The 27,097-nt window shown below is 44.7% G+C and overlaps 1 protein-coding gene across 10 annotated transcripts in view; it reads left to right on the top strand.

Moving 5' to 3' along the window:
- NEO1 (neogenin 1) overlaps positions 1-27,097 on the top strand; it is a 237,850-nt gene that overhangs the window by 128,544 nt on the left and 82,209 nt on the right. For all 10 annotated transcript variants that reach the window (XM_077473298.1, XM_077473301.1, XM_077473295.1 and 7 more), the window contains exon 2: positions 973-1,290. In XM_077473298.1, the coding sequence (XP_077329424.1) occupies positions 973-1,290 (318 nt within the window). The remainder of the gene's footprint in view (positions 1-972; positions 1,291-27,097) is intronic.

The following is a 27,097-nucleotide window of genomic DNA, read 5'->3' as shown; positions in this document are numbered from 1 at the left end:
TTTGATGTCGGGCCTCATTTGAGGCCCCCCTTGGCTCATAGGTTGACAACCACTGGTCTATTTCATTGGGTGCTATACCAGTTATCTTTGCAAAGGAATAAAATGGACCTGATTGGCCTTATGCATGTTTGGACATGTCTTTTCTTTGGAGTTTTATTTAGAAACTATATACAAGATTGATTTTTATTTTTGGGGAGTTGCTTAGTTTCCAAAAGCTCTTTCTGAAACGTTGCCGTTGCTTGTCGTATTAATAAGAATTGATTATGTGACATGTAGCAGTATGACCTCTTTAGGATCATGGAAGTGTTGCGCTGTGTTGAGTAAAGGGGGGATGGGGTAGGGCCGTGTCTGCTTGCCATTACACAGACTTGTTATGGAGGAACTGCTGAGTTAGCTGGTTTTCACGCTGAGGAGAGGTGAGTTGGCACAGTGCCGCTGTGCCATCCGCTGCCTCTGCCATTGTTTGCACTGCTTGCTAAGTGTTATCTGTTCTCTTGCGCTGCCGACCAGATGTTCAGAATGCTGAAAGCAATCTCAGCCATTCTGTCTGCTGCCACACAGGCAGACACCTTGCCACTGCACATAGTGTTATTCCAAGGGAAAAGATGGTGCAAGTGTGATCAGGTTTAAAAGTTTCATAATAATGGCGTGTGTGGTGCCTGAAACATCTATGATCGTTTTACCGGATTTTCACAATACATGAAGGACAGTTGTGATTTGCATAATCTATTTATAGTAAATATTTCACCCAATAGATGTATTCAATATACATAGATCCTATATGGTATACAATAGATTGAAACTACTAATCGTCTGTTTTTTGTGTTGTGATTTTGCTTTGAGAGAGCTTCCTCCCTTTTTTTTTTTTTTTTTTTTTTTTTTCTTTTATGATGTAAATGCACAGCATTTTATAGTAACCATTTCCAGTATTTTTTTACTTTTGTAATGACCATGTGTTTTTATCTTTTGCAGGCTCTGGGTTCAGGACCTTCACGCCCTTCTACTTTCTAACCGAACCAGTGGACACTGTGACTTTACGTGGGACTCCAGCCATTCTGAACTGTTCTGTATATGCCGAACCTTCTGCGAAGATAGAATGGAAAAAGGATGGGACTTTTTTAAATTTAGTGTCTGATGACCGGCGGCGACTTCTTCCAGATGGATCTTTGTTTATTACCAGTGTTGTACACTCCAAGCACAACAAACCAGATGAGGGGTTTTACCAGTGTGTGGCCACCGTGGAAAGCTTGGGCAGTATTGTCAGTCGCACTGCAAAACTCTCTGTTGCAGGTGAGAGATGGTGACCTCATATATATGTAAAGTATATTCAGAGATATTTGAAAGCTACACCATAAATATTGTGAGCATTAAAATTGCATTTGCATGCAGACTGGTGTGACTATAGGTTGAGATTGTGAAATCGTATCCTTGATTAGGAGCATCAGCTGCACTCTAAAACTGGCCATACACTGATCAAGCCAATCTCTTTGCTTTCTGTCGAATGGAAATGCTGCAAAATGTTCTGATTAGTTTATTTTGATAGTGGCATGGATTCCTCCATCCACTTTGCTTGTGTGAATGAAGATGCTAAACATGCATGTTACACATACTGTAGTTTTACATTGGTCCAGCTTGGACCGATGTAACTGTGTGTAACATACCAATGCCCCAGGAAACTGGAAATCACTACTACATTGATCTCCACTTGTTTCCGCGTGCCTCCTGTGTAGCGAACGTGCAAGGTCAGCTGCTCAGCGCCGTAAAAATGCTAAATGAATGCAAAGTGTTCTATGATTGGACAAGGTGAAGAGCATGCTGTCACTGCCCAGTATCTGCACTTTGTCCACGTAGAGAATGCTTTCAATTCAAGAAATGTATAGAATTCTTTGGTGCCAGTGTAAAGCAGACCACCTTCTGTATTCACAATGCATCAGGCTGGTTATTAAGCATGGGACCTAGAGATCACTGAAGTGGTGTCTTCATTAGTAGTAGGTGTGTGTGTGTATATCTAGTTACATATAAATATATATAACTTACAAATACCTGCCATTCTTTAATGTGTAAGTGGAACACTTTCAAAAATACTTTACCCCTCAAAGTAGAGGTACTCAGAACAGTGCCTTCATATTCTAATCTCTCCAGAAAGCATTTTGCATGGTCGGTTTTGACTTCTGAACGAAGATGCTAGCCAAGAGATTGCCTTTTTATCTACCAGGAAGTAGAAGCCAACATTTTTCCACTGCTATATCATTTTATTCATGGCATCCTGTTAGGCCCATATTATAGTTGAAACGCGTTGGCTTTTGCACATATATATGGGTTTTTACTCCCTGGCATATTTTAGAAGAACTGAAGGTCAAGCTATTTGAATTCATTACCTACATTTCCATGTAGTTGCAACAAAGTTGTGCCATTCTAATATAAAACAATTGAATACCTCTTTCTGATATTTATTGTTTAGAATTGCGCCCGCTGGTGGAATGGTGACAAACTTTTACCCTTAAAAATCTCCATAGGCGACATTTAAAAAATTGTACAGGTTGCATGTTTTGAGATACAGAGGAGGGTCTAGGGCTAGAATTATTGCTCTGATTGTGGGGATACCTCACGTGTGGTTTGAACACTGTTTTCATATGCTGGCCCTACTCACGTATGCGTTCACTTCTGCGTGCGAGCTCGTTTGGACGGGACGCATTTGAAATTTTTTATTTATTTTTCTTATTTTACCTTTTTTATTTTTACACTTTTTTTTTTTTAATTGTTACATTTGATTCCTATTACAAGGAATGTAAACCTCCCTTGTAATAGAAAAAAAAGCATGGCATCTTTTTGACCCCCGATCTCTTAAATATGAGATCGGGGGTCAGAAAAACCTCTGATCTCATATTTACACTAAAATGCAAAAAAAAAGTAATTTAAAAAAATATTTTAGAAAAATGTCCCTTTAAGAGCTATGGGCGGAAGTGATGGTTTGACGTCGCTTCCGCCCTGCATTATCGAGACGGGTGGGGGCCATCTTCCCCTCACTCGTCTCCATGCCCAGCAAGGGTGACGATCCGATCGCATCCGCCACTGCCGACAGCTTCAGTAAGCAGCGGAGGGCACCAGAGCGGAAAATCGGCCACAGAGACCACATTTATCTGAAACCAGACCATTCACCGAAGAAGATACCGGGGTTATGGCAGCTAGCTGCTGCCATAATGATATTCCTCTTCAAAAAGAATTTACTCCAAGATTTTGCATTTTATATATCAAATTCCTACACCTTCTATTCCTAGAGCCACTTTATCTACTACATAAAACCACCATAAGCCATACAGTAGTGAATCTTTGATACACCTCTAATACCAAAAACAGAGTATATCTGCGCTTGAACAGCTAACAAATAATTGGAAGCTGCTATCACATTTGTTGGTCACAAATATAAACTGTAAAGCATACATTGCAGCACTTATTACAAATGAAATATAATATATATCAAGTCCAACATCCTAAAAGGGTAACTGTAAAACATAATAGAGATTCAAATTATGGTGATATTAAATAACACATATGGAGTCTATTCAGCTTTAAGAAGAGATGGTAGCTAGACAGGAGACAAAGATCCAGACTGGAGACGGTGACCTTTATCACCAACACACAACAGATATTGTCAACCCCTTATTACAGAGGGTCAAACACGCTTATGTTATCCCAAGCAACCTCCCAGGATGGCTCCCTTCATCTGGTATTCCATCAATTAGGTTCCAAATCTTGGCACCGTGCCAATAAAGGATCTCCCATAAGCACACTTGGGTCCGCAATGAGTATCTCTTTATTGACCCTTGCAACAAAGTTCCAAATGCATTGTATAATTGGGTCTGGTACACGGTCTGCTTGATCTTCCCCAGTATCCAGTACGCCACTGGATCTCTAATAGTCGCCAGCAGCTCTAATACCACCTAGAAAACGACACCCCTAAAAACTGACTACAGATCACAACAAGCCTGAATAACTTTGTAGGCTGGTCAAATGAAGTTGATAAAGAGGCAGTTGAAACTGTTCTTTTCATAATGTCAAAAGTGGATTTTTCTTATTCCTGTAATCATTTTTAAAGCATAACTACACTTCATTTGAACACCTGAAACCAAAAATGCAATTGAAAATGTTTTTTTAAGCCACTCTAACCTGTATACACCAAAACTGCCCCCTACTGTAGTATTCCAATCTGTGTGTGATTTATAAAAATAAATGCTGCAAATGCCTAATTTCACTGCCGAGATTGCGATCACATGACTGGCCAGCTTTCGCCTTTCCTCCTCTAAGAGATGCAGCAGGCAGGGCTGAGATTCCCCTGCTGATGTCAGTCTGGAGGAGGGGAGAGCTGGCTGATGATGTGATCGCAATTTCTGCTCTTAAATTGGATATTTACAGCATTTTATATTTATAAATCATTCACAGATGGGGGACACTGCAATAGGAGGCAGTGCTGATGGTGTATACAGGTTAGTGTTGTGAGGGGGAGAGACACACACACTAACTAGCTGCTGCTGACAGAGGCACGTAAACTGACCATGGTGTCTGGTCTCAGCAGCCATGATGCACAGTGGGGAGAAACTGGTAGGATCAGCCAGATTTTATTAGGTCTTACAGGGGGCCAAATGGCACAGAACAAGCACTGTCATATAACCTGCTTTAACCACTTGCTTACTGGGCACTTAAACCCCCCTCAGTCCCAGACCAATTTTCAGCTTTCAGCGCTGATGCACTTTGAATGACAATTGCGAGGCCATACAACACTGTACCCAAATTAAATTTTTATCATTTTTTTCCCACAAATAGAGCTTTCTTTTGGTGATATTTAGTTACAGCTCTGAGTTTTATTTTTTGCTAAACAAACAAAAAAAAGATGCAAAAAAAAAAAAAAAATCATGTTTTAATAGTTTGTTATAAAATTTTGCAAACGGGTCATTTTTCTCCTTCATTGAAGTGCGCTGATTAGGCTGCATTAGTGGGCGCTGATTAGGCTGCATTAGTGGGCGCTGATTAGGCTGCATTGGTGGGCACTGATGGCTGCATTGGTGGGCACTGATGGCTGCATTGGTGGGCACTGATGGCTGCATTGGTGGGCACTGATGGCTGCATTGGTGGGCACTGATGGCTGCATTGGTGGGCACTGATGGCTGCATTGGTGGGCACTGATGGCTGCATTGGTGGGCACTGATGGCTGCATTGGTGGGCACTGATGGCTGCATTGGTGGGCACTGATGGCTGCATTGGTGGGCACTGATGGCTGCATTGGTGGGCACTGATGGCTGCATTGGTGGGCACTGATGGCTGCATTGGTGGGCACTGATGGCTGCATTGGTGGGCACTGATGGCTGCATTGGTGGGCACTGATGGCTGCATTGGTGGGCACTGATGGCTGCATTGGTGGGCACTGATGGGCTGCATTGGTGGGCACTGATAGGCACAGATAAGGCGGCACTGTTGGGCAAAGATGGGCACAGATAAGATGGCATGGATGGGTGGCACGGATGGGCACTGATAGGTACCACTGATAGATGGGACTGATGGGCACTGATAGGTGGCACTGATAGGTGGCACTGCTGGGCACTGATGGGCGGCACTGCTGGGCACTGATGGGCGGCACTGGGGTGCAGCACCTTTGAGGCACATTGTGGGCACTGTGGGTGGCACTGTTGGTGGCACTGCTGGATGGCACTGTGGGTGGCACTGTGGACACTATGGGCACTGCTGGGTGGCACTGATGGGGGGCACTTTTATTCAGGATGGCACTGCGGTGGGCAGGTGGGCACTGGCAGGGGGCAGGTGGTCAGCTGTATTGCTGGCCGTGATCGGGACTGATGTCCCGATCACGGCCGCCGGTGATCGGCTTTTTTTTTTCTCTCCTCGCGCTGTCAGCGTGAGGAGGAATAATAGCCGATTACCGGCTCCGTTCTATCACATGATCAGCTGTCATTGGCTGACAGCTGATCACGTGATAAGGGGTCGGGATCGATCCCTTGCACGGATCGGTGATCAGGCGAGTCTCACGGACTCGCCGATCAGAGCGCGCCGCGAGCGCCCCTCAGGACGCGCGCAGGCCGCTCGTACCCGGGATGACGTCAATAGACGTAGTCCCGGAAAAGTAGATCCGCGCTAATGCCGTCATTTGGCAATAGCGCGGATCCCAAGTGGTTAAAGGAGCAGGATCCCTTTTTTTGAGGGGTTAAACACTTTAATTTGTGTTTAATATTCAAAGCAAATTCAATTGCTTTATTTTGTTGGTATACATGATTTATATATAGCGCCAACAGTTTGCGCAGCGCTTTACAATGTATAGGGGGGACAACACAATTACAGTTGACAAATCACTCTCTTGAAAAAACATCCCCTTGCATTTCTACCTGTTGTCCTAAATAAGGGCAGATGATTCACGTACTATTTAGTTCCTGGAATCTATCTGCCCCTGACTTGGGCGTGGAAGCAGAAAGGTGTGCTTGGCAGAGAAAACCCTTACTGAATGCTGACATTTTGCCTAGGCCTGGCGACCAGGAAATAACTAAAGAAATGTTAAACTACAAAAAACGTAAAACAAGTAAATAGGGGTGTGCTCCTTAACTGACCTCAAGATTCAATTACGATTATCCTGTCCACAATTCGATTCCGCGATGCATCCACTCGGTTTTCATCCAAAACATTCTAGCAGTCAGAATCTATTTTATTTGATCTGTTCTTTAAAAACAAAACAAAAAAAAAACACTCCCTGTATGTAGCAAAGTGTAAATTACAGCAGACAACTTAGAGGAGCTCCAGACTGCCCCCAAAATGGTACGAGAGGGTCAGGGACTGCAGACATCATACGAGAGGGGGTCAGAGGCTGCGGCCGTGATATGAGAGGGGATCAGGGGCTGCGGACAATGTCCCCATAACGTCACCCAAAACGATAATGTATGCCATTTCATTAATTATGGTTTATGTATATCTTAGTGATTGATTCACATCACAACTTTGATGCACTTTTTTTTTTATGGTTTTGCTCATCCCAGATCCCACACAGGCAATACTGCATGTGTGGGGTCAGCGATAAGCGAAACCATAAATCGCACAAAAAAAAAAAAAAGGTATTAATGAAGTTGTGATGTGAATTAATCACCAAGACATACATAAACCATAATTAATGAAATGGCATTGCCACTTGTTAGGTCCACCATCAAGTTTACTTATTTTAAATTAACTTGCTTGTGCATAGAGTAACTAACGATTGCTGCAGGAGCCAGAGAGGAGACTATCTGCCTCCAATGGGGGGAAAAAAAAGCCAGTGTTGTGGCAGAACCTTGGGGTTGCTCAGGAAAGTAGCACTGGATCTAAGCGTCGGGGGGGCACTGCAGTGTCCACCTGCCTCACAGCACAGAATGTCAGGGGATGGAACAAGAGTGGCCAACTATTTGGCCTTGATGCTATCCAGGGACAGCGGCAGCACCGGCACCACTGCAGTTGGCCAGGGAGAGAGAAGGAAACCTCTCGCTGCTCGACTGCTGGGTTTCAGGAGCTACCATCACCTGACCAGCAGCGTCGCACCTCACACAGGCTCCAGCGAACACAACGTTTCCCAATGTTGCTGGGGGTGACCTCAGCAGAAGGAGGGCGTGGCTAATGCCCACGGCTCGGTGTGGAGGGACCAGCGTTCGGAGCAGCGGGACATATCGCGGAGCAGCCGTTCACTCTCCCTCCTCACACGCTGTCTGTGTGAGGAGGGAGAGCCGGTGATGAGAGGATCTCAAATGTTTACATATGAGAGTCTCATTGGACACTGTGATTGGCCATTTAGCATGATGGGACATGGCCAACACAAAATTTCCCCGATGCGCGCCCCCGTGGCGGAACACAATAGGGAAATAAACAGGACGTCCAGAGACGCCCTCCCGGCAATTGGCGTCCGCGCTGTGTAGCTGTCTTTCGGTTATAGCGCGGACGCCTAGTGGTTAAACCTTTATTAAACTAAACAAACCTCCAATCAGTTGACTTCTATATATTTTTTAATCTAAATTATACATACATCTTATAAATACACAAAAACAGGTAATCAAAACTTTTGGACAAAAAAAGGGCTAACTTTTTACTGTTTAGTTTTTTTTAAAAAATTCATTAAAGTGTATTTTTTCCAAAACAATTGCGTTTGAAAGACCGCTGCTCAAATGCCATGTGACATAAAATATTGCAACAACCGCTATTTTATTCCCTAGGGTCGGCTGATATATCTTTATCTTCATCTCTACCTTTTGGTTTTGAAAAATTAAGAAAGAAAAAAATTTTTGTCACAAAGTTTTGAAAATTTAAAAAATATTCACCATGTCTCTCAGCAAATACCTTGGGGTTTCTACTTTCCAAAATTGGGTCATTTGTGCTATCTGGGCATTTCATGGCCTCCAAATCTGATAGGCAGTGAGGAGTGAAAGCAAAAATGTACACCCTTGGAGAGCCTGAAGGCAGTGTTTGGTTTTTGGGGTCCTGTACGCAGTTAGGCTCCCAAAAAGTCTCACACGTGGTATGCCCGTATTCAGGAGCAACAGAATGTGTTTTGGGGTGTAATTTCACATATGCCCACGGCATGTTTAAACAATATATCATTTAGTGACAACTTTCTGTAAATAAATAAAATATATTTTCTGAAACTTGTGGCAAAATATAAAATATTCCATGGACTCAACATGCCTCTCAGCAAAATAGCACAAAACCCCAACAAATGACCCCATTTTTTGTAAAGAAGACATTTCAAACTATCTGGGCATTTCAGAGCCTCGGAAACTGTGAGTAGTGCGGAAATGAAATCACAATTTTACGCCCTTAGCCTGTAGGTGGTGCTTGGTTTACGGGGTCCTGTACACGGCTAGGCTCCCAAAAAGTCTCACGTGGTATCCCTGTACTCGGGAGAACCAGCAGAATGTATTTTGGGGTGTAATTTCACATATGGTCATGGCATGTTTAAGCAATACATAATTTAGTGATTACTTTGTGCAAAAAAAAAAGGAATTTTTCCTGCAGCTTGGCAAAATATAAAATGGGTATGTTGAGTCCATGGAATATCGGCAAATAGCTTGGGCTAAGAATTATATATGAAGGGCGCAAAAGGACAATAATGGCACAATCGATAATACACAGTGTAAACTTAATGAATAAATATTGTAACCGTCAAAAAATGTCCATAATAAACACATATAATGAAATCTTCTATTGTATATCCAACAAAGTGAACAATAAAGTGCAGAAGTGCTTCAAAATCTTGATTTTATAAAAGTGCTTCACCTTAAGTGAGAAATAAATGCACTCACCAGATCACCTCTGCCACAAAGTGACCATACAGCAATAACATGCTAACACTATTAAGAGATCCTCATTTCAATTTTATATCTCCTTCAAATATCTCATTCCAAACAGACCATCATGTGTAGAGGAATCATGTGCAGCGGAAGCTGCATCCCAATTCAATATGCAGATAATAGCCATAGGTATCTTCACCTTGTATATCTGTAAAATGATTCCACCACAAAGAGCCACCGAAGGCAGGATATAGTGTGATACCACTTCAGATTTATTGCTTATAGTTGGCACTTACATAGTCTAGCATATGATCAAAAGCAATCCACTCAAGGAGAAGCAGAAGCCAGTCCGCCACTGAGTGACGCACGTCGTGTGCTGCGTCTCAACTACCCAGACGGACGTAAAGGGCTCCTGTAGTTGAGTAAGGCCTAACTTCTATGCATTTCACGCTAGAGCGTTCTTCATCAGGAAGTGGGAGGTGTCTACTTTCCAAAAAGGGGTAATTAGGGGGGGGGGGTTTGAACTGTCCTATTTTATGCACAGAAGCTTATGTCACACATCACCCACTCTTCTAACCAGTTGAAAGTGGTTGTAAACCCTTACAAACCACTTTTACCTACAGGTAAGCTTAGATTAAGGCTTACCTGTAGGTGCAAGAAATCTCCTAAACCTACACGGTTTAGGAGATATTTGCAAAAGACAGGCACCGCTGTCTATGGCACATGTGCCGTAGACGGCAGTGAGCAGGCATACTGAGCGTGTTGCTAATGGCGATTATGCCGTTAGTGGCGGCTCCCGCACACATGCACGGGAGTGACGTCATTGTGGCTTCGGCCAATCACAGCGCTGGGATCACGATATCTGGAAGGAAGATGGACACTTTGTGGAAGAGGAGACAGCGGTGTCATCGTAAGTGACGCAATGTAGTAGCCCATTATGCTTTACCTTTGCAGGGAAACAGGAAGTAAAACCCATCAGGGTTTACTTCCTCTTGAATACAAAGCCCTTTCTGACACTTTGTTTACATGTAAACATTTTTCTTTTTCATACAGCGTGCGACAGTCGGGCTAATATGCGTTACCTGCTGGGTTATACTTAATCATTGGGTGAATGGACACTGGTAGACCAAAGGTCTTCAGACAGGAAACAATCCCCTATATCAGGTATATGCAATTAGCGGACCTCCAGCTGTTGCAAAACTACAAGTCCCATCATGCCTCTGCCTCTGGGTGTCATGCTTGTGGCTGTCAGTCTTGCTATGCCTCATGGGACTTGTAGTTCTGCAACAGCTGGAGGTCTGCTAATTGCAGATGCCTGCCCTATATAAACCTTCCCAAACAGGAAGTACTTTCGTTTTACCAGTGTCCACAAATGGTTCCAAAATGAATCCAGTGGTTCATTTTTCCTTACTCGGGTCACGTGAGTCACCAGGTGTTGCTTGGCAGGCTAAAGATGCTTAGCAGGATTGTTGCATAGGGGCTTGGTGAGCCCTATTAAAGGGTCTCCCTTCTGTGGTGTTTTAATACTACACCCAAGTACTCTATTTATGGCTATTAAATGGTTATTAAATGTCTTCCATTTAATAGCCCTTCCCTGTTGTGGGACAAACACCACAGGGAAGGGCACACATGTTGTCAGTAGTTCCTGATGAACCTAGTCGTATCCCTAGAGTTTTATCCCCTGAAGCACCAGAGGCTTCTGGGTGATCTGAGCCGCTGCGCTTATCTGGTATTGTGCCTACAGTCAACGATGCTGCTTCACCCTTTATCACTATGGATGAACTGTCCTCAGTCCTAGCCGGGTTAGAGCAAAGGATTGCTGACATGATTGCCTCCATCCCGCAGGGTGGCAGGAAATGTGACAGATACCCCCTCCCTGGAGTCTCCTAGTCTGGAGCAGGAATGGGTTGAGGGTGGGGAGGAGCTTAAAGCTCAGGATTTGGTGGAGTGCCCAGCAGATGTCTGCTTCTGAGCAATCTGGACAAGAAGATATCCACTCAATGTCTGCCTCTCTGTCGTAGAGGCTTTTGATCCTGACTCTGACCATAATGGTTCATTCTGCCTTTAAGTTGCCTCTTGCAGACGTGACTGAGCCCCCTGGCCTCTTCAGGTCACATAAACTTTCCCTCTAAACCCCCTGTTGGAACAGGTGGTGTATGCTGATTGGAAACATCCTGACAGAACTTTTGTTCCTCCTAAGGTTTTCCCTTTTATATCCCATAGATGAAATGTTTGTTAAAAAATGGACCATGCCAGTGGTAGATGCAGCAGCCTCTTCCTTAAACAAGAACTTAAATTGTCCTTTAGATAACGCACAGGGCTTGAAAGACCCTGTTGATAAAAAATTGGAGTTATTAAATGCTTCCTTTTCTTTGGCCAGTTCAGCTATTCAGCCAGTGGTTGCAGCAATTCATATTTGCCAGTCCATAAAGCATCGGGTCTAAAGGCCTGATAGGCCTAACCAGGAGGATGATCTGCCTGAAAGACAAATATTACTTGAGTGCTGTGTTTTGCTGTTGATTAAGTACAGCAGATTACCGTATATACTCGAGTATAGGCCGACCCGAATATAAGCCGAGGCCCCCAATTTACCCCCAAAAAAACTGGCAAACTTATTGACTCGTGTATAAGCCGAGGGTAAGACATGCCTGTCCATCCCTGTGTGTGTGTCCGTCCATCCCTGTGTGTCCGTCCATCCCTGTGTGTCCGTCCATCCCTGTGTGTCCGTCCATCCATCCCTGTGTGTGTGTGTCTCCATCCATCCATCCATCCCTGTGTGTGTGTGTGTGTGTGTGTGTGTGTGTGTGTGTGTGTGTGTGTGTGTGTGTGTGTGTGTGTGTGTGTGTCCAGCCTACCTGTGTCCTGAGCCTTTGTCCCGAGCCTCCGTCCCGTGCCGAGCCTCCTTGCCTCCGTGCCTCGCCGCCGTGCCTCGCCGCCATGCCTTGCCTCCGGTCCCGTCCCGTCCCGTCCCGTGCCGTGCCGTCCTGTGCCTTGCCTCCGTCCCGTGCCCTCTTCGTTCGTCGGCGGCCATTGTAAAATTCAAAAGCTGCGCCGCCGCCTTCGCCTGTGATAGGCGGAACACTGAATTTCCCAGCAGCCTGTGTTCCGCCTATCACAGACGTCGTATCATCCTCGTCCGTAGTACGAGGATGATACGAAGTCCGTGATAGGCGGAACACAGGCTGCTGGGAAATTCAGTGTTCCGCCTATCACAGGCGAAGGGGGAGCCGGAGGCGCGGCTTTTGAATCAGAATGGCCGCTGTCTGTCTGCTCGACACGCTGATCGAGCGGGCAGACAGCGATGACTCGAGTATAAGCCGAGGGGGGCACTTTCAGCCTCAAAAAAGAGGCTGAAAATCTCGGCTTATACTCGAGTATATACGGTAGTCACCTGGCTCTCTTGTCTGTACATATGCATAGACTTTTATGGCTTAAGAACTGGTCAGCTGAGCTTCCTTGTAAAAAGTTATTGGCAGGTTTCCTGTTTCATGGGGAACGTTTATTCGGTGATCACTTGGACAAATATATCCAAAAGATTGCCAGAGGGAAGAGTTCTCCACTTCCTATGAAGAAAAGCACCAGACATCCCTTGTTTAAAAACCCAGGGACTGCTTCCGCAAATGTCTCAGCGTCAGGGCCGTTCAGGGGCAAGCCGCAGGGCCAGAAAAGGCCCTGGGTCCAAATTTCTTCTAAACCCAACACCAAGCGCCCCCCTTTTGGGGGGAAGGCAGCTGCACTTTGCAGACATTTGGAAAACAACAATTCAGGACGAGTGGGTCACGTCCATTATGTCTCGCTGTTAGAAGCTGGAGTTGCGGGGGTTTCCCCCTTAGAAGTTTCTATGATCCAGCATTCCCTCGGATCCTCCAAAAACAAACTTATTGCTTTTTAGGCACTACATTATCTAGTGCGTCAAGGAGTGATTGTAGAAGTTCCTGTATTCGAAAGGGGCACAGGGTTTTACTCAAACCTGTTTACGGTTCAGAAACCAAATGGGGACCCCTTTTGGCCCCAAGGTCCCTGAACTGGTATCTATTGATAAAGTCCTTTCGGATGGAGTCTGTCCACTTAGTAGTAACCTTACCCCAGAGTGGAGACTTTCTAGCCTCCATCAAGATGTGTTTACACGTACCTATCTTTCAGCCTCATCAGAGGTTCCTACACTTTGCAGTAGTGGAACGTCAGTTTCAGTTTGTGGCTGTACACTTTCGGGCTTGCTACAGCTCCCCGGGTGTTCACAATGGTCCTGGGTCTTTTTTTTTTTTAAGGGCACAAGGGATTCTGGTGATCGGGTATCTGGGCAACCCCCCCCCAAAGGTCACTCAGTACAGCCTCTAGAACAGAGCATAATATACACTGTGTGGAGTCTGATCCTAAACAGAGTATTCTTGCCATCTGAAGGATCAGGTGCGTCAGATAAGGGGTACAAGACAACCCTACATTCGGCTGTATGAGGAGGATGGTATCCTCCTTTTGAGGCTGTTCCCTATGCCCAGTTCCATTCCAGGCCCTTACAACAAGACCTCTTATTGGCTTGGAACAGCGGAAGAAAAGCCCTGGATTATCCAATGTGCTTATATCCTCAGGCATGCGCTATGAACAAAAAAGTGTAAATTTTGAAGAGAAAAACACACTATTTTTTGCTATAATATCCCATTTAAAAAGAAAAATGTATAAATGTGACTGACAGGGAAGGGGTTAACACTAGGGGGTGCTGCAGGGGTTAAAGGTGTCCTAGGGAGTGAATCTGGGGGGAGGAACATCCAATCAGTTCTCTCCCCTGACAGGACATGGATCTGTGTGTTTACATACACCGATCCATGTCCCTGCTCTGTTACTGGGCAATCACTGGTGCATGGCAGACATCACGGCCGCCGGGCACGTGCACCGGGTCCCCAGTGATGCGGCGAGCTCGTACTCTCCACAATGCCGGAAAGCAGAGGACATCATATGATGCCAACCCACAGGTAGGAACAGTTCCTGCTGCTGGCATTTTACAGTGCGGCAGTAGGGAACTGGTTAAGCCTAAAGTGGTTGCAGGATCAGAATCTGCAAAGGTAAAATCCTTTCTCCTGGTAACTTGGAGAGTACTGACTAAAGATGCTAGTCTCTCATGCTGGGGAGCGACCCTAGACTGGCTCACAGCTCAGAGGGAATGGTCAGGGATAGAGCATCAACCATCAACCTCCTAGAATTACGGGCAGTACGTCTGACCCTACAGCCCAGGACGATGGAGCTTAAGGACTGGCCCATTAGGGTTCAGTCTGACAATGTCACTGCAGTGGCCTATATAAACCCCCAAGGTGTTACCAGGAATCGTTCAGCTCTGAAGGAGGTGTGAACTACATACTAGTCTGGGCAGAGGGACATGTGCCAATTAAATCGACAGTCTATATCCCATGAGTACTGGAAGGCAGATTATCTCAGCCGCCAGCATATCTGCCTGGGGGAATGGTCCCTACACCTAGAGTTGTTCCAGGTAATTTGCCAACGTTGGGGATGGCCAGAGGTCGACCTACTGGCATCCATGTTCAACAAGCTACAGAAGTTTGTGTCTCAAACAAGAGATCCTCTGGCAATTCAAGCAGATTCTCTGATAGTTCCATGGAGGCAGTACTTCCTGGTTTATGCTTTCCCTCTGATCCCTCTCCTTCCACATTTGTTGCGCATGATTTGGGGAGAGGAGGTTCCAGTCATTCTGGAGGCACCAGCCTGGCCCAGAAGGGCCTGGTTCCCGGAGATTGTGAGACTGACAATAAATGGGCCATGGATGCTTCCACGTTGCCCTGATCTACCATCTCAAGGTCCTATATTCCACCCCAATTTACAGTCTCTAAATTTGACAGTATGGCTATTGAAGCCAGGGTGTTAAAGGACCATGGCATCTGGGGACTAGTCGTGTTTATGGTAGTGAATGCTAGAACAGCTGTCACTAGGAATATTTATCATATGATCTGGAAGACTTGTATTGCTTTGTGTGAAGCCAGAAAATGGCATCCTCGGAAATGTGATTGGGAGAATTCTCTTTTCTACAGTCAGCTGTGAGAATCAAATTGGCGTTGAGTACAATCAGAGGTCAAGTTTCTACCCCAATAGTATTCTTCCAAAGGCCTTTAGCCTCCCATGCACTGATCCAAACCTTTATGCAAGGGTCAACTTGCTTGCTTACCCTCAATTAGGTCACCTATGTGTCCTTGAGGCTTGAACTGGGTGCTGTCTGTTACAGAAACAACCATTTGAACCTATTAAGGAAATTCCATTAGACTTGCTGTCATGCAAGCTAGCCTTCCTGATGGCTATCACCACAGCTAGAAGGGTGTTGGAGTTGGTCGCCCTTTTTAATGCAGGGAACCGTACTTGATCCTTCATCATGACAGTCGTGTTACGACATTTTTTGCCAAAAATGGTGTCGGCCTTTCATTTAAATTGGTACGTTATTTTGCTGCCTTTTTTCCCCTCAGCCTCGTTTGGCGGAAGAGAGACGACTACATTCTTTGGATGTTGTCTGGGCAGTCAAGGTTTATTTGTCTAGATCTGCAAAGATCAGACTTTTTGGTAAAAAAAAAAAAGGGGGCAGGCAGCTTCCAAAGCTTCTATTGCCAGATGGGTACGTCGATTGGTCATTCAGGCCTACGGTCTGAAACATTAAAGCTCATTCTACCAGGGGTGTATGAATCTCCTGGGCTTTGCGCCATCAGGTATCTGTGGGTAAGATTTGTAAGGCTGCTACCTAGTCTTCCTAGTGCATACGTTCACAACATTTTATCAAGTGGATGTTCGAGCAGCAGTGTACTGCGGGCTGCTGTATAAGTTCTGATTGCTATTTGGTTTGCAGGGTGTCTCCCTCCCCTCAAGGCTATTGCTCTGGGACGTCCCAGCAGGCAGTGAATATTAAGCCTGTGTCCCATGATGTACTCAAAGAATTTTTTTTTCACACAGTATTTGCAACAATTTTTCAAACAATCTCTTTCGAAAAAACTATTTTAATTTGAATGCACTAAAAATGCACTATATTGCCCAAATGTTTGATGAAATAAAAAAATAAATCTTATGTGGAACACATGGATACTAAACACGACATTCTTTAAAATTGTGCACAAATATGCAGCGGCGACAAATTACATACATTTTTAAATGCCTTTACAGGTTACCACTTTAGATTTACAGATAGGTCTACTGCTAAAATTTCTGCCCTCGATCTGACCTAAACTGTTCCTTTCATTTTTTTTATTATTTTTTATTTTTATTTTAAATTGGGGTCTTAGACCCCAGATCTCTCCTTTGCCCTCAAAGCATCTGACCACACCAAGATCGGTGTGATAAAATGTGTTCCCAATTTCCCAATGGCACTGTTTATATCCGGCAGACATGAAATGCTTGTAACTTACGGTTTCTTAGGCCATAGAGATGATTGGAGCCATTCTGGTCTCTTATCAGCTCTATGGTCTGCTGGCAGAACCACCAGCTGCATTCTCGGGAGCCTGAGAAAATCATGGAAGATGGTGCGGGGTGGGGGGGGGGGCGGGGGTGGTGACAGGACTTGCCCTCCCACTGCAGTCTGGACTTCATTAGCCGCTAGGATTGCTTTTACATGAAAGCCGACCGCTGGCTCAAAAGAATGATGCCAAGATGATACTTAAAGTGGTTGTAAACCCTTACAACACACTTTGACCTCCAGGTAAGCCTAGATTAAGGCTTACCTGTAGGTCTAAGAAATATCTCCTAAACCTACACGGTTTAGGAGATATTTGCCGAGACAGGCACCGCTGAGCAAGCCGCAGTTAACGGCGATATGCCGCGAGTTGCGGCTCCCGTGCGCATGTGCAGGAGTGACGTCATCGTGGCTCTGACTAATTACAGCGCCAGAGCAGAGAGACCCACCAAGAAGATGGAGGCTCCGGACTACAGGGGACAGCGGTGACTTTGCAGGTTCCTATGTCAGGTAAGTGACATAGTGACACATAATGGACTACTATGCGATGCATAGTAGTCCATTATGCTTTACCTTTGCAGGAAATCAAAGAGGAAGTAAACCCAGGGTTTATTTCCTCTTTAATACTGCAGGCATCATTCTGGTATAACCACTCAAAGTACAGCAACATACCAGTACCTTGCTTGTCCTTGTTGAGCATACATTGTAATGTTGTTTTTTTCATGCAGCCTGTGGGTTGAACAAAAGATTGATTGGTGGGTATGCCCACCATTAGAATACCGTCCTTCATCCACCCACTTCTAACGGGCATACATGCACCATTATTTATTTTTTTAACTGGTGGTGAAATAACCTCATACAGCACTGGAGTTGCCGATTTACATATCGTGGGAGCAAACACTGTTGCTGTCAAGATAAATCGGTGCTACAGCTGAATGGCATACCTCCTAAGCAAATGATGGTTAACAATGAAAATAAATAAATAAATAAAACCAACTATTTCTGGTGGCCGTCTCATCTTTCGAGATCCTGTTTTAGTGTGCCCTAGGACTGTGCAGTGCTGCTGTACCCTACGCTAATACTCCACTAGTGTGTGGTAGCATTTGAAATTTGTAACGAGGCAGAGACCAGGTTGCTCAGGACAGGAGGGACAATAAAAGCGGATGTCACGCCTAAATCCGCGTTTTCTGCAGACACAACTTCTTCTTTGGGGTGTTCTTTGGTCAGGGGTACCAGGAAGGACATACAGAAAATGCCTCTCATTCAGCCGGCTCACTGCATCTGCATTGGTAATATAGGCATAGGACCATCTGGAAACAGAAGGGCTGTGACGGTCTCCTCCTGGAATTTTGGAAGGATCCAGTTCGACCTGAAGCTTTGTATAGCACAAAAAACATTCAGCAGAGCCAATTAAGTAATAGACTCTCTTTTGTACCAGCGTCTGGCCTTGAGGGCAATTAGGCACGGCGCCAGCAACTGGTTAATGTCCACCCTTCCATGTTAAGGTTGTATTCATGGACACACAGGGGTTTCTCCACAACACCAGTCGCTGTAGGTATTTGGACTGTCATATCTGCATGAAGGGAGAACAGACCGAAAACATTCCGTGAATCCTTCCACTTCACTGCTACCGTGTTTCCCCAAAAATAAGACCTATCGTTCTTTTCTAAGAGGGCTGCAATATAAGCCCTACCCCAAAAATAAGCCCTAGTTTAAAATGCTTGTAAAATCATATAATCCACTCTTACAGTAGTATATAATGTACATTGTGTGTGTTTCTGTAATATAAATGCAGGGAAAAGAGCTCTGGCGGGTCACAGAAGCGCTGAGCTGCACTATAAGGTATTGGCACAATTAGATTACAGAAACACACACACATTGTACATTATATACTACTGTAATAGAGTGGATTATAGGATTTTACAGGAATTTTAACGGAGTTCACACTGGGGATTCCTGTCAGGCAGGGAGAGCGAGGGGGAGAGAAGACTGCACATTGCATGGTAAGACCTACCCTGAAAATAAACCCTACTGTGTCTTTTGTTGCCAAAATTAATATAAGACCTGAGCTTATTTTCGGGGAAACGCGGTAACAAATTATTACACTTCAAGCAGGCTATCACCCCTCCCCATCTCTAAGTTGGGATTCTACAAGCTGTTGGGGGAAGCCCCAGCGATTACATTGCATGGTGCCACATGCGCCAATTCCATAATCAAATAGGTGACTAAAAAGTGGCACGCTGGTGTAATGGTCCACGTACCAGTGGTACCCCTTTCCAAATAAGGGTGACACCAAGTTCCACACAATCTTGCCATCGCTCCCTATTTAGTCTCGGACGTTCTCTGGCTCTACGTGACTATTCCCTTGTAAACCATAAAACTACGTGTATAGCCTGTTGCCCTGTCACAGAGCTTACCCCATCTGGCACACTTGCTGGGAAGATACTGATAGACAAGCAGCCAGAAAACTTAATCAGGGACTCGTCAATGCAGACAACTTGATCAGGAGCAAACTAGGCTGCAAACTGTTGGTTGAAGTGGTTTGAATTTTGTAGAGCCGATCAAATCCAGGGTTACCCCCAGGATGACAGTTCATTATCATTGAAGTGCATGATACGCAAGATCTGCTTGCATCGTGTCCTGGTCATGGAGATAGAGAACATGGGCATAAGATGAATTAGGTCAGTGCACCAATATGACCACAACTCACTCTTTTACTTATGCCCATGAGAAGGGATAGGCCCAGGAAGTTCTTAAATTTGGAAACCGTAATAGGTTTCCAATCTCTGGCAAGGGTCAACTGGGGATTAGCGGCGAGGAATTGACCAGCATACAAATTGCTTTGGTCCATAATAGATCTGTAGACATCATCCGTGAAAAACCGCAAATAAAAATCAAGTGACTTAAAAATCAACTTTTTCTACCTGAATTCTGGGTTGGCCCTTGAATGGGGGAAGTATGGATGCTGCAGAAGTGGTGGGCTCCCAATTGGTATTGACAAATGCAGCAGGAAGGGCACTATGGGCTGATGGGCCTGTGTTTGTCCTAGTCTTGGTGGCTGCAGGACACTACTCATGCTAGCCACCTCACCAGCTTGAACTGCACTTATAGGACTCGCCACGTCACCAAGTGTTACTGCAGTGCTGGATGTACGACCAGGATGTACTAAGCTACTGGTGCTTGCCAGTCCTGCAGTTCTTGCACCTCGACAGTAGAACGTGGTTGGGTACGCCTGACCTTGGCAGGGACCACTACTCCATCAGAGCTTTCTTTCAGGGTGCCGCTGCTGTCTACCGGTTCGTATTCTGAATCTGACACATGGGTAACTTCCACTTTACTATCTGTCATTTGATTTGACATTTCTCTAAATTTACTGGTACTGTAGTGAGACTCGCAAGAAAGGGCTCCTGTCAGCGACTACTTCAAACTCTACAATAAAAACTGTTAGCGATCAGGCCTGACTCTGCAAATGCTGCAGTTATGGGTTTAGTGTTTTGTAAGTGACAGTGATCGATTGTTACTGCACTTGAGTTGGCTGGGTGGAAGGGCTAAACGCAGGTGCTAGCAGGTATCTGGGCTGGTCCCTTTAACACAGCGTTTTTGGGAATCCTAAATTGCTAGTATAGATCTGATCAGATATCAATCCATTCCGGCACTATACGACTAAGGGAGGTGTATGGTGCATGCGTGAGTGTTAGCGCTACTGGCACTAATCTGACGCTGCCTGTGGCAACACAGACCCCATCTAACACTAAAACCTAACTGATATAACTCGCTGAGTGATCAGGGGGCTTAAACTGTTATTTAGGTAATCTACGGCGGGTGCCATAACATTATAAAAAAAAATAACAATCTAACTAGTGTCACCTGTGACACTAATACGGTGATCGCTGGTGATGGGGTGATAAAGGAGTTAAACCTTCATGGGGGGGGTCCCAAGACCTATCTGGGTCTACCTCTAAGTACCCTAACACTGATTTTTGTCACTGACACAAGTACAGTGATCAAAAAGAATATTAACACTGCACTGGGTGACACAGTGATAGGGGGTGAAGGGGTTAATTGGGGGGAGGGGGGGTGACAAGTGTACCTATGTGTACTGTTGTCAGTGTAGTGTTGGTGCACTTACTCTGAGAGGTCATCTCTCCTTGTGGAAGTCTTTTTGTTCCAGAGAGGAGAGATGACCTCACTTCCCCTGCTGTGTTTACACTTACACAGGCAGGGGAAGGATTTCATTAGCCAAGGTCCAGGCCAGAAATCATCAGTGATGTAAGTAACGGAGTTAAAGTAAACGCCGTTACTTTAGAGGGTAACTGGTAATCTGATTACTCTTCCCCTCATGGTAACGCCGTTCCCATTACATGGGCGACGTTACCGCAATTACATCTGCCACTAGGGGTGCAACGGATCATCACGTGCCACAATCCGGAGCGCTCCTCGCCCTTAGGAAAGGCTTCGACCAAGGTCCAGAGCGGCGCCCATCTTGGTGGACCTGTCGGCCGTTTACAATGTGATTGCTCCGTCATCCTGGAGGAGGTGGTTGCAGGAAGACAAGAAAAACACTCTTGCTCCACGACCAGGGACAGAGCAGTAGGAGAGAGTGTTCCTGTCAATTAGGTCTGATGGATGATGGTGAAGACTAGGGTCCAGCCTCTCAGAAGACTTTGGTTCTGTACCCTCTTCTCCCACCACTTTTTTTTTTTTTTTTTCCACCATTTTTTTTCGCCCACATATCCAGACTTGCCAGCATAGTCTTGGGAGATGGAGGGGTATTGTTGGATTCCTTGCTCAAGAGAATGAACTCTCTCTTCTGAAAGGAACCTGTGATTCTTTTCATAGTAGGAAAATTAACTACGCTGGCATTTATACAGGTGTTGCGCATGTCAGAATATTATCTGACACAATTGCAGACACACATTGATGCATGGTCAGTAAGAGGACAGGCAGCCCCCCAAGTGGTGTTTGACAAACAGCATGTCCAAGACTGTGCGCTATCCCTCCCACAGGGGACCTGTTCTTTGTCCTGGGCCAGAGGTGATTCTTGAATCGTATTTCACAGGAAGCGCTTTCTTGCCTGAAATGCAAGGGTGACACAGGTAGGAATGCTGGCCTATAGCTACAACACCCTAAATGCACCCGATCTCATCTGATCATGGAAGTTGAGACTAAACTCAGTGGAGACATCCTCTTGCAATTGTGGGCACTTCCATCTGGGCTGTTTATAGGGTAGTTAACCCTGGGATCTTGAGTTTTTTTCTCTGGGAATGCTGGTCCTCTCTGGGCCTGAACTGGTATAGGTTTGGCACTCTTGGGTAGATTCTGAAGCTCAGTGCTGGTTCCCCAGGTGCTATGCCATCTCGCCCACCCGTAGTCTTACTGGTCAGCATAGAACACTACGGTCATTCTCACTGTATCACACAGGCTTAAAGGACCACGATTCCCTGTCCTGAGGGCTCGAGGAACCTGGTGGTCAGGCTACTAAGAGGGATCCCTCAAGATATTTTATGGTCCACTTATCTGAGATTTGGAGGCCTTACGACAGCTGGACCAGTTTTAGATCTGCAGTCTCCCATGTAGCACCAAACTTATTAAACTTATTAAACTTATTGCAGGCCCTTGTGGGACTTTCCTTTTTGAACTTTGGTTCATGTGTCAAAGGGGTTTCCTTCCTTGTTTTTTGGCAGGGACTAAAGTAAGGGGTAAAATCTCTAGCAGTATATGGGAAAGATGGCATTAGTTAACAATTGGACAAGCCCCTATGTAGGGATACAGTCATGTCAAAAAGTCAACCAATCCTTCACCATTTGATCATATATTCCAAATACACTAATTTAAAATAGTTTTTTGTAATTTTATATTCTAATTGCCCATAAGAATGCCCGCCATATAATGGATTTCCTTGTCAATACAAGCAATACATTTTGTGCTGGCTTCAAAGATTTTACTGAAAGGATTGTTGAAAGGTAGATAATAATTTTGAACCTGACTTTGTACAAATAAAATGCATTTGATTATTTTTTAATCGCGATCGCCTGAAAAGCCCCTTTTAGAAAGTAAAATCCTTTGTGTCTATCAATATGGTTCGTGTAGAACTGGGCTGGCTCAGCTAAGTTTGAGGACTACTCTGCTTTTACATAAGGCTTTATTAGCATTGTCCTTTACGGTTTACCACCCTACTGCATTTTTCTTTCCATTTTCATTTACTATTTTTTTTTTCTTGTTTATATTCATTATAAACTCATTGCAAAAGAAAATGTGTACCATATATATTGCATTTTTTAATTATGTACTGCATCTGTTATGTATTAGAGCAGGGCTCGACAAACCCCGGTCGCCAGGTCGCATTGGCGACTAGAATTTGTGATCTGGCGCCTGGGGCAGCACAGCGGGGGTATCCTGTCTCCTTCCACCCCCCCCCCCCCCGGCGTGATCGTGTCGGGCCGCGCCGCCGCCGGCCGTTAATTGAGGCCGCGGCTTTGAGGCCTTCTGTGGTCCTATGTTTAGTTCTGTAATCTGGCGCCATCTAGTGGTGGCTGTTGGTATGACAGCCAGCGATGCTAATGAAGCTTTCACTGCCCACCCATCTCACCTTTACTTAGAAAAAAAAAAAAAAAAATTTATATATATATATATATATATATATATATATATATATATATATATATGTGTTTAGGAGTTCTAACAACCTAGAGAATAAAATGGTGGTCGTTGCAATACTGTCTGTCACACCGTATTTGTGCAGCGGACTTACAAGCGCATTTTCGGGGAAAAAGTCTTATTTTTTTAATTAAATATAACAGTAAAGTTGGCCCAATTTTTTTTATATTGTGAAAAATAATGTTACACCGAATAAATTGATACCCAACATGTCACGCTTCAAAATTGCGTCCGCTCATGGAATGGCGACAAACTTTTAGCCTTTAAAATCTCCATAGGTGATGTTTAAAAAATTCTACAGGTTGCACGTTTTGGGTTACAGAGGAGGTCTAGGGCTAGAATTATTGCTCTCGCTCTACCGAACGCAGCGATACCTCATGTGTGGTTTGAACACCGCTTTCCTATGCGGGCGCTACTCACGTATGCGTTCGCTTCTGCACGCAAGCTTGGCAGGACAGGGCGCATTTAAAACATTTTTTTTTTTCTTATTTTAACTTTTTATTTTTTCACGGTGCTTTTAAAAAAAAAAAAATTGTCACTTTTATTCCTATTACAAGGAATTTAAAAATCCCTTGTAATTGGAAAAAAACAGGACAGGTCCTCTTAAATATATGAGATCTGGGGTCAGAGAGACCTCAGATCTCAAATTTACACTAAAATGCAATAAAAAAATAAATAAAAAAAAATAAAAATTGTCATTTGAAAAAAAAAAAATAAAAAAAAAAAATGTCCCTCTAAGAGCTATGGGCAATGACATGGAGACAGGTGGGGGGGGGGCGCTATCCTCCCCTCACTCGTCTCCATGTCAGGCCAGGGACAGGTCCAGATTGCCGTTACCGACCCAGCTCCTAACTTTTTTAGCTGGCTCCTAGATTCCAAGCAAATTTGTCAAGCCCTGTATTAGAGTGTAAAATACTCATTCTTGAGTTCTAAGAAGAGCCTTATGTATTGCTTTTTGTCCAATTCTGAATTTTGTAAAGGGACATATGGATTAAAGTATAGAGATACAAGGCCTTTAGGAAGGTTAAATAATAAAGTTGTTGGAAAACGACACTGTTCCTTCTTTTTTTTATCGGTCAGTACAAGATTATCCACAGCTTGGTACGATCGATGGAAGATTGTGACAGTGCTGCTGAGTGATTCATTGTGAGTTGAGACGCAGGAGGGGGAGGTTGAGGATACATTGCCTGCAGGCTCTTAATGAACAGAACATTGATCTCTGACAAGATGTGTTGGTGTCACTAATTGTATTGTATGGGCTGTGCAAGGTGAAGGGTTACGGCAGCAAGTGACTGAAGAGACTGCACATTCACACCCAGTACTTCCCTTCTATCTACAGCTGTCACTGAATTCTTTCTACATCATCCTTCTTTCTCTATAATTATTTCGTTAATTCCATTTTTCACAGCTTTGTTTCCTTTCCTGTTTTTCACATTCTTGTGTAGTTCCCCTGGGAAGTAGAATATAGGTAATGCAATACTTATTATACAGGATTTATATAGCGCCAACAATTTACACAGCGCTTTGCAACATTAGGGCAGACAGTACGATTACAATACAATTCAATACAGGGGGAATCAGAGCCCTGCTCATTAGAGGTTACAATCTAGGAGGGAGGGTCAAGTTATACAAAAGGGTAGCTGCGATGGATGAGCTAATGGAGAAAGTAGTGCAGTTGTTGGTTGGAGTAGATGGAGGTAGGATAGGTTTCTCTGAAGAGGAAAGTTTTCAGGGATCGCCTAAAAGTGGATACATTTGGAGACAGTCTGACAGATTGGGATAGTGAATTCCAGAGGATGGGTGAGGCTTGGGAGAAGTCCTGGAGGCGTGGATATGGGAGGAGGTGATGAGGGAGCTAGAGAGCAGGAGGTCTTGGAAGGAACGTAGAGGGCGATTAGGTTGGTATTTTGAGACTAAGCTAGTCATGTAGCTGGGGGCAGAGTTGTGGATGGCTTTGTTACTTGGTAGTATTTTGAATTTAATTTGTTGGGAAAGTGGCAGCCAATGGAGGGAATGGCAGAGAGGGGTAGCAGACACTGTGTTTGTAAGGTGGATGAGTCTGGCAGCAGCATTCATGATGGACTGAAGGGGGGGGGGGGTAGTCTATTTAAAAGTAAGCCAATGAGGAGGCAGTTGCAGTAGTCAAGGCGAGAGAACCTGGAGCTTTGTGGTTTCATTGGTTAGAAAGGCTAAAGACTTCGTTTAGAGATGTTGCGGAGGTTGGGGCGAAAAGCTTTGGAAAGTGATTGTATGTGGGGCCGAAAGGAGAGTTCAGAGTCCAGCTTAACAGCTAGCACGCTGACGTGGGGATGGATGGATGGATGGTTATGCCATTGCTCTTGACAGAGAAGTCGGGGGAAGAGGCACATGGGTGAGGAAATATTTATAAGCTCTGTTTTGGACAAGTTGAGTTTGAGGAAGTGACATCCATACAGATATGTCTGTTAGTAAGTTGGTGATGTGGGAGGGGACTGATGGAGTGAGTTGAAGGGTGGAGAGAGAGATTTGTGTCGTCAGCGTAGAAATATTGAAAGCTGAGAGGCTATCAGCTGACCCAGGGAAGAGGTGTAGATTGAAAATAAGAGGTCCAAGAACAGAACCTTGGGGGACCCCGATGGAGAATGGAAGATAAGTGCAGGAAGTAGAATTGTAAGTGACATTGAAGGTGCGTTGGGATATGTAGGATGTGAGCCACTGAAGAGCACCGTCATGGAGACTAAGGAAGTAGAGTTTTTTGAGGTGGAGGGGGTGGTCAGCTGTGTCAAAGGCAGCTGAAAGGTAAAGAATAGTGTGCGTTGGTTTTTGCAGTTAGTAGGTAATTTGTGAGTTTTAAAAGAGCAGTTTCTGTGGAATGTTGAGGGCGAAATCGGATTGAAGGGGATCAAGAAGGTTATTCTTAATAAGGTGGTCACTCAGTTGTAAACCAGGCATTCAAGGAGTTTAGAGGAAGAGGGAAGCAAGGAGATGAGGCGTAGGTTGTTGAGATCGGTAGGGTCCAAGGGCGGCTTTTTGAGTATGGGGATGACCAGTGCATGTTTTAGAGCATTGGGGAAAATGCCAGAGGTGAGAGAGATTGAAGATGTGGGTTAGAGAGCGTAGGATAAAGTCAAAGGGCGACCGTAGTATTTGAGAGGTAATAGGGTCCAGGGGGCAGGTGGTTAGGTGGGTGCTAGAAAGGAGTTTAGCAACTTCGTCTATAGTAGCAGATTTGAATAAGGGGAGTGTCAGTTGCACCTGTTGATATGGGGTCTTAACTGAAGGAGATACCTGTAGAGTGGAGATTTCATCACAGATTGTATGTCTTGTTTTTAAAGTGATTAGCAATCTCCTGGGCAGTGAGTGAGGCGGTAGGGGACGAGGTAGAGAGTTGAACATAGCAAAAAATGTATGGGGACTGGATGAGAAGGTGTTAATAAGAGTTGTAAAATAGGTCTGCTTGGCAGTGTGGAGGAAAGAATAGTATTTTTGGAGGGCAGATTTGTATTGGTTGAAGTCTTTGAGACACTTGGTCTTGTGCCACAGACGCTCAGGAGTGCGTCTATGTTTTTGATAATTTTAGTGTCATCTGTTTGCCAAGGTTGTAGGGGTTGAGGCCTGATTCTGCATCTAGTGAGGGGAGCTAGCTTGTCCAGGGTGGAGGACAGGGATTTATTGTAGATGGAAGTGGCTGGGTTGGGGCAGGGCTGGTGAGAGATTTTGTCATAGA

The sequence above is a fragment of the Lithobates pipiens genome, unplaced genomic scaffold (genome assembly GCF_037356315.1).
Source record: "Lithobates pipiens isolate NorthernLeopardFrog02 unplaced genomic scaffold, aLitPip1_a1.2 Scaffold_8, whole genome shotgun sequence".
NCBI classification, from domain to species: domain Eukaryota; kingdom Metazoa; phylum Chordata; class Amphibia; order Anura; family Ranidae; genus Lithobates; species Lithobates pipiens.
This window is presented reverse-complemented; position numbering and strand designations above follow the sequence as displayed.